The sequence below is a fragment of the Cavia porcellus genome, unplaced genomic scaffold, assembly GCF_034190915.1.
Source record: "Cavia porcellus strain 051 isolate PalLab524CR breed Dunkin Hartley unplaced genomic scaffold, mCavPor4.1 scaffold_1, whole genome shotgun sequence".
In the NCBI taxonomy this organism is placed as follows: domain Eukaryota; kingdom Metazoa; phylum Chordata; class Mammalia; order Rodentia; family Caviidae; genus Cavia; species Cavia porcellus.
In genome coordinates, this window is record NW_026947484.1 from 234,344,440 (window position 1) to 234,355,935 (window position 11,496).

The following is an 11,496-nucleotide window of genomic DNA, read 5'->3' on the forward strand; positions in this document are numbered from 1 at the left end:
TCCGATCCCAGCTCTTGTGATCACTGTGATTGTGACCTTTAGCGAGACCGTTGTCCAGTGTGGTGTGCATGGAGAGCACGGGGCTGGAATTCTGGCCCCCGCGGGTTAAGTGCTCAATGCATGGTCTGAGCATCCTGTATAGACTCCGGTGCCCATCCACCCACACCTGCTACGTTCATTTCGGAGCTGCCGAGGCTCCACACGGAGTGGGGTGACATGACTAAAGCGGAAAGACACCCCCACAGGCCTGGTCATTTCTTTGTGGAGCGCTGGGCAAATTCAACCTCCTGAGCCAGGCAGTGTGGGGATACCAGTGGGGGCAGCCCGTCGTGGGCAGCCATCTGCTCCTCACGCCCCAGGTGGGGCTGGGGACAGGGGAGGGGACTATCCCGGTTTCTGTGGAGGCTGCCTCGAGTGACACTGGCGTTGCTGGAGCTTGGTTTCTCCCCTTGCTGCTGACTGACTGCGGGGAAATCGTCTTTTACTTTTTTATTACCAAATCAACTCGCAGATTCACCGTTTGTGCTGCCAGCTGAAAGCTGTTTATAGTGGTGATTTGCACCACATTCATCTGTGCTTGTTTATGTTTTCTTTGAAGATACTTATTGTGTTTGTCCTGTCCCCACTGTGACCAGGCGTGTGTCTTCATCTTCTGTTTCTGTCCTGTCTTGCACCCACTCCCTCTGTGCCATGAGGTGTGGAAACTGGACATTCAGACCTCGGGCCCAATACACCCAATTTGCAGATGAAGAAACTGAGGCTCACAAAGAATCAGCAAGAGGAGCTTTGTGGAGCTTGAAATTGTGCCTCCTTCCTCCAGTCTAGGACAGGCTCTGCCACCACGGGGGACCTCACTTACTCTGACTGATTTTCTACAGCATCTGCCTGCTCAGAAGTGGAGGTGCTACCCTGGGGGAGGAGCTGGGAAACCTGGGTTCCAGTAGAGGGCTTTAGAAGAAAAGGAGGAGGAGTGGGCAGCTTCCTGGCCCTCAATGCTATTGTCCCCCGCTGTTGGGAAGGAACAGAGGAAGCTTTGGCCATGGTGACCCTGAGGAGACAGCAGCTCCCTCTATGCAGGTTGTAATACTATACAAACAATAACATTAATAGTGGTAACAGTTGTAGATACCATTTATCAAGGGCATATTCATCCAGATACTTTCTTCTCCTGACCCCTTTCAATCCTGGGAAGCTCCTTTTTTATTTTTAGATAGGGTCTCACTACACACTTCAGGCTGGCTTTGAACTAATTATCTAGCCCAGGGTGGGCTCTCACTCACAGCAATCCTCCTGCCTCAGCTTCCTGAGTGCTGGGATTACAGGCATGTGCCACTGTGCCCAGCAAGGGATGCAGACATCATTATTCCCATTTTATAAAGGACAAAACAAAGTCTGAGAAGTTAAGAAGCTTGTGGCAGGGGGAATGCTGGGGCTCACACAATACCAGGCAGGCACTGTACAGTCCTTGCAGAAAAGACTTGAGGCTTTGAAGGAGAGGGGCTGGCCTAGGCGCAGAGGAAGGAAATGCACAGTGCTCCAGGGAATAATCCTGCCTGGGCTTCCTGGCTCTTCTCCACGGGAGCCGTAAGTGTCCAAGTCATCGGTGCTCAGAGAGTAGGAAATAAGGATAGTAGGCTGACTATGAGAACTCTATTCTGGGTCCTAATCAGGGTTGTGTTTCCTATGGCAAGTTATTTACCCAAGTGGGCCATCATTAACATCGTCCCTTGCTATCTCATTTTATTATTTATTTTCTCTCTTTAATTACAGGACTCTGACATTTGGGAGGTGGTAGGTCACTTGTGAACTTCCTCCTTGAAAAGATGTAAAAAGTACAGATTCCCTGCAGAGACACCTGCCTGAATTTACAGTCTCGGGGCTGAGGACAGAGGAGAGGCCGAGGGAGGAGCGGAAGAGATTTCCTGCCCTGCTCTATCTGCTCATCTGTCATCTGTCCCTGGTTGCCTGAGAGCCACAAGCATTTGGAACTGCGGTGGGAAAGCATGCACCTGGGAGCCTGCGGCAGCCTCCAGGGCGGCCTGGTGCTGGCACAGGTGCACCGTGTGGCCTGCTGGGAGGGGCGGGCTGGCCGTGGGGCCCGGAGCCAGAGCCCTCTGCTTCTGAGTGCTTTGCGAGGGAAAAGCCAGCCCGGGCTCCCCAGAGCTTGGGGACGGGAAGGTCTGGGCTGAATTCTTGAAGTGCAGAAAGAGCAGGTGTCAACTCCAGGGCACAGGATCGAGAGGCCCCGTGGGCGCGGCAGGAGCCTGACTTCGAGTCCTGAGCCTGGGGCTGAGTCAGGGCCTTGAGCTACTCCAGTGAAAAATGGGGTTAATAACGCTCATCTGGAAGGGCTGCCGAGGACCGAACGAGGGGATACAAATGAAGTGTCCGAGGGGAGCCTGCCAATGCCTGGGTAACGTGTGGTGGCTGCCGCCGTTAATAACAGAGACTGGGGACATGGCTCTGTGGTACAGCACCTGCCTGGCATGTGACAGGCCCTGGGTTCCATCCCCAGCCCAATAAATAAAAACATCAATCTGGAAAAGAGATCTTGGGCACAAGCGGGAGGGTGGGTGGGGGGCTCGGGAGTCAGGTTTTGCTCCCCCGCCCCCCTTGCTGACTCTCAGGGCCCTCCGGGGCCTTATCTGCCAGAGGAGGTGGTACCAGCTGATCCCCAGGCCCCTTCCTGCTCTGACAGCCCCTGGCTATGAATAGACCCGGCTGGGGCCTGGAGGAGTTTAATGACTCAACAGCTAGGGAGGGCAAGGTTTCCGAGGAAAGAGTTTCCATTCTGCTTAGTGAACTTGGGGGGACAATGAGAAAGGGTTTCCTGGCCGGGAGGCTAGGAATGTGGGAGCGGGAGGAATCTGTGCAGCCGGTGGGGAGACTGTGACTAACCAGGTGCATGACTAAGTCTGACCCTGCCAACCTTCCACCAATCAGAGCTGCCCGAGGGTGCCCTGCAAGCTGGCATCACTAAGCAAGGCGAGGCTCTGCCAGGCCCGACTGGATCTGGGCTTCACAGCATATGGAGGCAAAAGAAGCAGCCAAGAGACCAGCAGGGAAAGAGCACTGGGCTGAGAGTCAGAAGACCCAGCTTCCCACTTTGACTCCGCTGGTCACCGGCTGGGTGCTCTGGGGCGGGGTCTTCTCCTCCCTCAGCCCCCGCCCCCATCTGTACCACGGAGCCAGCAGTACCCGCCCTGGCAACTTGACAGAGTTGTGAAAGCTGAGAATCAACCACGAGGATCAGCACTGGGATCATTAAAGTACCAGGTGAAGAGGAGGTTCTTGCATTACTCCAGCCCAGTGGGACTCCCCATGGAGGTTCCAAGGGGGAACAGGCCTGCTGACCCTCGACTCTGGGTCAGGATCGGTCAGGGTTTTCTTAGATCAGAGCCCCTGTGGCTAGCCTCTAGCTCGATGGCACAGCGAGAGTGGAAGGTGAGAAAAAGTCAGGGATGGTAGGGTGGGGCATAGGCTGGGAAGAGCCAGTCTGAGGACCCCAGCACCTGGGTGCCAGTCTGAAATTGCCCTTGCCCGGCTCTGTATAAACAGCTGCCAGACCCATGCTCTGCTTCTAGCCAGAGCTTTTAACATCTCCCCAGGCCAGGACACAACAGCAGGGGTGCAGAGGAGGGCAGTGCCTTTTTGTTTCTGCACACCTTAAACTCATCAATAGCTTTCTCTGAGTGCTCACAGCCGCTGGGTACCACGCTGGCACTGGGCGCTTTGTAGCAAGACCTGCAGGACTGTGCACATGGAGATTAATTAAAGTGTGGCTAAAGCTACCAAACACATTCTCCAACACGTACATAATGTTCAGAGAAGCCTGCAGTGGTCACCCAGGTGTTGACAGCAAATCGTGTTGTGATCCAGGGCAGTGGCCTGGGAGTCTTGGGATCTGAGCTGGACTGAGTGTTAGTGTAGACAGATAAACAGAGACTGAGAAAAAGGTGTGTCGGACATGCACATTGAAGATGTTGTCAGGTGACAGCTGGGCTGCAGTGGAGAGGGATTATGCATGAAAGGGGCAAGAAATGAAATCAGACACGGAGTTTGGAGCCAAGTATACGGGTCCTCAATATTTGGGTTAAGGAGTATGGGTCAGATTGCATGGGTACTGGAGGAGCCCCTGGGTGCTTCTGAGGAGGAAATTGGTATGGATCAGGCTGTGCTTTGGGGTGCATACATTTGACAGTATTGTCCAGGGGAATATGATTTGTCAGGGGGATGAGACTGGAGGCCGGGAGGCCAGTTGGGAGGTTATTGTGGACCTGGGAATACGACAGTAAGAAGACAAAGGGCGATACACAAGGGCTTGCTGTGGGGCGAGGGACAGGGAGGTCTGAGGGTGCCTTCTCATTCTCCAGGCCGCTGACCACCTCCTGGAACCAGGCAGGCGGCAGTGGGGTATTCCTGAGAGGGGAGGGAGCCCAGAGCAGAGCCGGTCGGGCTCCTTTCAGGCTCCTCTTCCGCCAAGCTTTGGGTCTCCCGGGAAGCAGAGCCTCAGAACACGGTTCTGCAGCAGGTAGGCAGTGTCCAGTGCTGCCTTTTACCCCCTCAACTCCTGTCAACTCCCAGGAAAACACTGCCATTTTGTCATGAGCTAAGCCAAATGGCAATGAACCGTTGGGAGCCCAGCCAAGGCAGGAGGGTCAGAGAGAGGAGGGGCGGGAAGAGGAGGAAAGAGCTCCTGGAGGCATCCCAATGGGCTCTGGAGGAAGGTGGGTCCCCAATCTCAGACTCTGAGCACGTCAGGGCTGGGAAGAGTCTTTGAGATCATTTTGGCCAACTTCTGTTTGTCTGGACATGAGCCTGAGATCCAGCCTGGGGAAGGCACTTGCCCAAGGTCATATAGGGGGTGGCGGGTGGAACTGGGTTAGAATTATAGGGTCTCTGGGGTGGGCAAAGTGTTTAATCCCCCGGACACTTGAGTAGCACCATCAAAGAACGGGCTGGAGATCCCTTTCCTGGACGCACAGATGGATATCTGTGTGCCCTGCGCTGGGCGCGTGTCCTGTGTGTGCCTGTGTGTACCTGAGTGCCTGTTCCTGGGTGTGTGTGGCTTCCTACACCATCATCTGTCCTGGCCTGAGAAGGAGCACTGGGGCCATCCCTGAGAGGTGACTGTTTTGCTGGGACAGTGCTTTATCTGGCTCCTAGCACCTGCTCTGCCGCCCTAAGAAAATTACAGGCTCTGGCTGGTGGTATCCAAACTCCTGGGGCCAGACACACACAGACCCTCACACACACACACACACACACACACACACTCCCCCAGACAGCGCTCGCAGCCGCAGTTACGCGGTGTTTCAGGCATCCAGACTGGCCTAGAGTGCCACGGAGTAACGTACCGGCGTGTCCGTGCCTCCCCGAGCCCGGCAGGTGTAGCCCCCGCGCAGAAGCCCATGCGCAGGGCCCGGAGGAGTCGCCGTTCCCGCCGCCGCTGCCCCGCGTCCGCTCCGGGGCCTAGCCCGGCCACACCCCTCCTCCTCCGGCCTCCGCCGGCCGCTCCTGCCCCTCTCTCACACTTCCAGTCCCCTGGGCTTCTCGCGCAGCCCGGCAGGGCCAAGTTAGGGCTGGCCCGGCCGGAGATCGGGGGCTGCGGCCGGCAGGCGACGCCTCCCCAGTCCCCTGCCCGCCGGGCAGACCCGCCGGCTGGATGGCGCTGCCGGGGCGCGGGGCTCGGCGCCCAGCCCCTCTCCACCGGGGACCCCGGCCGCAGCCGGCCCCCGCCCGGCCCCCGCCCGGCCCCCGCCGGCCCTCGCGCGGCGGGCAGTTGTTACCTATGGTGGTGATGACGGTGATGGCGAAGTAGAAGGAGCCGGCGAAGCGCCACTGCACGCCGGCCTTGTGCGGCTTGAGGCGCAGCACGACGCGCTCGAGCTCCTCGTAGCCGCCCTGGCTGAGGTTGTAGCGCGCCCGCAGCTCCCGCTGCCGCAGCTCCAGCCGCTGCCGCTCCAGCATCTCCGGCTCCGACTCCAGCGCGTCGAAGACCGCGGCGCCCACCAGCAGGTAGGTGAAGGTGCACACGATGAGCGCCAGCGTGCGCACGTTCTGCCGCTTCATCGTCCCACCCGGGCCGCCGCCGGCCCCCCGGCGCCCCCGGCCCCGGCCCCGGCCCCGGCCGCCGCTGCTGCTGCCCCGGAGGCGGCCTGGGGCATGGCTGCGCTCGCTCGCTCGCTCCGCGCCGGGCACCCGCTCCGCGCCCCGGGCCGCCGCCGCCGCCGCCGCGGAGCTGTCCGTTCAGCACCACCCACCGCCCTCCTCCGCCGGCCCGCGCCCGCCCCCGCGCCCGCCCCGCGCCCGCCCGCCGCCGGCAGCCTCCTCCCGCCAGCCCTCCCGCCCAGCCAAATAAGGACTGGGGAGCCGCGCCGAGCGGGGCGCGAGCGGGAGAGCCGGCAGGACGGAGGGGGGCGGGGAGGGGGGGTGGGGGTGGGGGAGGAGGGGGGAGACGGGGCGAGACCCAGCAGCCGCCGCGGAGAAACTAGACCGGGAAACACACACAAGTACGGGGAGAGGGAGAGGCAGGCCAGGAGAGACCCGGGCAGGGGGTGCGCCTGTGCGCAGAGACAAAACCAGAGGTGGACACGCGGGTCCAGAAATAATAAGGAAAATAAAGAGGCAGGCCGGAAAATGGGGCAAAGGGCCCGGCAGAGCAGCAGACGGAACACAGAGCTCCAGAGAGCTGCAGATAAACTGATGCTACAGAGCAGCAAGCGACGGGAAGGGACAGGCAAAGCCAGCCCCCTCCCTCGCCCTCCTGCCAAAGCACAGCGTGTTTCGCTGTAGCCCGAGCCGACCTCGGGCCTTGCTGCTGCCCTGTCCCTTAAGGTGTGGACGGGAAAACCGAGGCGCAGAGAGGTGGAAAGACACGCAGGACACACAGGGAGTTGGTGACGCTGCGGGGACTCAGCTAGGATTTCCTCACCCGATGCATACTGTCCCCCACCCCACTGCAGGCCTGCAGCCTGTGAAATCATCCGGGCAGCAGTGGACTTGGGCATCCCCGGGCCACACCCAAGGGTCCCTCCTCAGGCTCGGGGACTCTGCGCCCTGGGACTTCTAGCTTAGTCTCACCAGCATGCCAGGGGGAGCTTGAGGCAGTGCCAGGCCCAGTTTGGGTGTCCCAGCAGGACTGGCATCTGACCGAAATGGCGCAGGTGGGGCCCAGGTGAGCAGGTCCACAGAGACACTGGAGTGGAAGCTGCCTGTGTCTCCATTTTTTCATTTGTCAGCATGGCCTCGTGGTGGTGAGGAGGTGCTGCAGGGGACCTCGCACAAGGTGTCCCTCACCCTCCCAGAGCCGCCTGTCCTTATCTCCCCGCGAGGTGTCGCGGCAGATGATCCCACAGGCCTCGCTCAGCTCCCTCCGGACACCTCTGTATTTGGACGTCGGAGTGAGCAGAATGCCTGGAATGCAAATCCCAACCCAAAGGAGGGTCAAGAAGCCCTTCACGGGACCCTGGCATAGGCCACGCAGAGAGATACGGCAGGGCCCAAAGCCAAGCGAAGGCCGGGGGACAGTGAACCACAAAAGAGGATGCCGCCTGCCACATCCTGGGCTGGCCTGTCACTGCCAGACACTACACTTCTCCAACAGCATAGCAGAAGTGCCATCAACCTAGCCACTCCTCAGCCCTCCATTCCGCAAGTATTTATGGGGCTTCTGCTATATGTTTGTCTGGGTGCGGCACATTCGCTATCACTAGTCTTTGTCACATTCTTGAGAGGTAGGTCCGCGTGTGCTTATGGCTACTTTGTAAATGGAGACACTGAGGCTAAAGACAACACAAGCCGTCATCCAAGCTCACTCAGCTGGGAAGAGGCTCCGGTTTGTCTCCTTTCCAAGCTGCATTCTCTTCTCCATGATGCTGGGAATCTTGATTTTTCTGTCTGTAAAATGGGATGGATCATCATATACTTCGATATACCTCCTCAAGAGTTGGTTTTCAGGGCTCAAAGAAAGCTATGTGTGTGCAAATGAGAGGATTTGAGGCCCTCTGACGCTCTCGCTCTCTGGGACTTAGATTTCTGAAGCAGATCCTGCTAGGAAGGCCTGAGTTTGTAACCCATTGTCCCTTTTCCCCACAAAAGGTCTTGGATTCTTTGTAGCTGTAAACATCTGGACATGAACTCAGTCTCAGCTTGCAGGTTTCTCCTCTGGCATCGTCTGTCTCACTAGAAGAAGAGCCCTACACTTCCCAGCATTCCTAGCATGGGCAACAAGCTAGGCTGTGTGTACCTGCGATGTGTTGGCTCCTGGTCACAATCCTTCCCGAAGCCACCTCCTCTAAGCTGCGTCTGGATGCACAAGTGGCTTGATGGCCTGCTGTGTGTCCAGGTCTTCTCACCGCTGGCTGCCAAGCCAGGCTACCAGACAGATGAAAGGCGATATTATAAGTGAAAGAGATTTGGGAGAGAGAAAAAAACTCTCTTTGGAGGCAAGGCATTTATTATTAATTATGCTGAATCTTGTTTTCACAGCTCTTCAGAACTGGCAGAGCATTTAGACACCGTCCAGCTCAGCCTTCTCATGTGATAGATAAGGAAACTGAGGCCCGAAGAATGGGAAGAAAGTTGCTGAAGGACACACAGTGAATGGGGGGAGCGGGCTCATGCTCCACGCAGGTGGCACCCACCGAGTAAGGACACCGTCATGGGGAGAGCCTGACACGGCCACGGTGGTTAGATTGTGCCAAAGAACTGGCACCCATCACCCTTTCTTCCGTGGGGGGAAGGGGTGCCTTGGACCTGCCACACCTGCCGAAGGTCAACCCGGCACTGCCTCGTGTTTGCTGTGGCATTTCAGGACAGCCGTTCCTCCTTGTGCCTTGGCTTGTACATCCATAAATTGGGGTTTTGGACCAGGAAATGTCTGTGCTCCCTTCACTCACAGCATCCCGTTATCTTCCGAGTCTGCCCGTGCCTGTCTCCCTGCTTCTTTCAAGAATCAGGCAAAGGCAGAGGAAGGAGCCCCCGCTCGGAAGGCTCTAGGTTGAGGAAAGGGACCCCTATGGAGTCAGCGTGAACTGGAGAGAATTTATCATTATATTTGCTGTAAATATGACATGCAATTAGTTTCCAGCCTTTTCCTACCCCTTCCTCTCGAAGCTCCAAGCACATCTGAGTACTTGCATGCGTCGCGTCGTATGACTCATGGGGCTCCTGTCAGCTGGGATGCTGGCACCTCTCTGCCTCTCCCATCTCCTGCCTGTTGGGTTCCTATTCAGACTTCAAGACCCAGCTCAGAAGCTGCTCTTTCCCTTGAAGCATTTCCCTAAGTGCCTCCTGTTGGAGCTCTGACTACTTGGGACAGCCACACGCTCATCCACAGCTCCTGTTCAGCCGGTTCCTCTGCCTGCCTACCAGATTAGTTGGCTCTTATTTATTTATTTTTAGCTCGTTCATATTGGTCTTCCCCATTGGCCTGCTGTCTCCTCCAGGGTGGGCAGGCTTCTTAACCCTGCTGCTCTTCCCACAGTGCTTTGCACATCAGAGCTGGCCCACGTGTTCCTGTACACAAGTGAAGGCCTTGGAGAACCCTGCACCCACCGGGTTTAAGACCAGCAGCGTCAGTGGGAGAGGGGCACAGATGGCCAGGTCTCAGGCAGAAGAGCCCAGGCACTGTTCTCCTGTGACCGCAGATGGACACTTCTGAAGCTGAGTGGGGGAGGAGGGGGGTCAAAGACAGATGGGAGTGTGCACAGCTCCAAGGAAGTACACGGCAGCAGAGAGGGCACTGAAGGGCAGTTCAGTGCTAGTGCGGTTGGTGCAGTGCAGAGAGCGCATGGCATCTCTGTGCCTCAGTTTCTTTTTTTATACGATGAAAGGGTTGACTTTGTGAACAGGTCTTTCCCCTTCTGATGTTCTGGGATGCTAGCGAAAGGCCTGTCCCTGTGACCAGCAGTGCTTATGCCAGAATATGACCAGGGAGACCCTTCTGTTCATTGCTTTTCTGCCTTGTTTTCTGGGCACTTGGAAGCTGGGCAGGACTAGTGGGGTTAGAAGTGTAGGTGCTGACCCTGAGTCAGACAGGCTGGGCTCCATCCTGCTTGACCAGGGCGTCCTGTAAAAATTCTTGCCCACTCTGTCTAGACACAAGTTCCCACAGGGCAAGAATAAGGCTTCTTTGTGTCTGTACACCTAGCCCTTAGCACCGCAGCCAGTGCAGAGAAGCACTCTGCAAACATTCCTCCACCACTGCCAGTCAAGGTGGTTGACCTAGGTAGGATGGCCTGGGGCCTGTGGTTCGCTGTAGGAAAAGGTGTCCAGAGCCACTCCAGTACTGGAAAGAGGCAGGTCTTAGAGAGGGGAGTGGGGTCCAGGAGCAGCAGAAGGAACCAGTAGCTGGTGCAGGGCACTGTGCTAGGTGTGGTGGCCGCAGTTGGGTCTGACCCAGAGGGCAGTGGATGAGACTGAAGTGTTTCATGTTGTATCTCTGCAGGGGAGAGAATTCAGGGATTAGCTTGGCTTTGCAGAGCATAACTGGTCCCACTGCGGCCAGCTTGCGTTTGTCAAGAGCTGCTGTTTGTTTAACATCTCAAGCCCAGATCAAACAAAAAGGCAACTGTGAGCAAAGGGAGACTCTGGGGGTCATGGGGAAGAGCCAGGCTGGGCAGCTGGACACCTGGCCCTCTCAGTCCTGCCCTCACTGAGCTGTGTGTATGAGGGACAGGGCCGTGCCTTCTGACCAAGTGAGAGCTCAGATCGAAAGATACCGAGGCTAAGTGCAGTCCAGGGTGGCACGTGACCTTCCTGATTTGCAAGGAGCTGCTGGGCGGGGGCGGGGGGCTGTCATTAGCATAAAGCCTTGGTCCTCTCCCCAAAGCTACCTGTCCCTCATTGAATGGCCCCTTCCCCTAGACTGGACCTCCTCGGTGTCCTCTTCCTCTCTCTGACCATGAATGTGAGCTTTCAATGAGCATCTCCATACTTGCCTGTCCGTGGATCTGCAGAACACTGTAGCTATGACACAGACCCAGTGGCTACCCCGTGCAAGTCCGCAGCTGATCCTGGCAGGTCACCTCCGCGAGGCTGTCCTGGTTTGCATGCTCCCCAGCGGGACGTAAGATTGCCCGCTTTCTCCCTGCCCACGTTGGTATTTTCACTTTTCTGATTTGGCCACTTCTTTGCTTCCCTGCTTTTTTTCTCATCCCCATGCTCTTTCCCTTTCTTCCTTAAAACTTCCTTTTCCCCGTACTTGGGGCAAAGACACGGACGGACACACCCATAGCTGGGAGTCTCCCGCTTGGTGCCTATGCATGCAGGCACTTGTGTGTGTGGGTGTGTGAGCGGGAGTCTGTGAGCCTTAGCACTGCGGCGTCAGTCCCGGTTCCCTCTTCTTCCCTTACGCTGTCTCCCAAGCCTTCAGGCTCCCATGCCACACTCCCCTGCACTGTTCCCTGTGTGCAGTCAAAGATCCCAGGATAACTCAAGCCCACGGAGAAGCTGAGGTCTGGGAGCGAGAGGAGCAAGCACCTGCAGCCCTTG

The 11,496-nt window shown here is 57.4% G+C and overlaps 1 protein-coding gene and 1 long non-coding RNA gene across 2 annotated transcripts in view; one reads left to right on the forward strand and one right to left on the reverse strand.

The window, feature by feature from the left end:
- Positions 1-6,213, reverse strand: part of Kcnk3 (potassium two pore domain channel subfamily K member 3) — a 34,208-nt gene extending 27,995 nt beyond the window's left edge. The window contains exon 1 of the mRNA XM_063231150.1: positions 5,790-6,213. Coding sequence (XP_063087220.1) covers positions 5,790-6,072 — 283 coding nt within the window. The 5' untranslated portion in view covers positions 6,073-6,213. The remainder of the gene's footprint in view (positions 1-5,789) is intronic.
- The window catches only part of LOC106028370 (uncharacterized), a 35,969-nt gene continuing 30,351 nt past the window's right edge, over positions 5,879-11,496 (forward strand). Inside the window, exon 1 of the long non-coding RNA XR_010041253.1 lies at positions 5,879-6,018. This is a non-coding gene — a long non-coding RNA (uncharacterized LOC106028370). The remainder of the gene's footprint in view (positions 6,019-11,496) is intronic.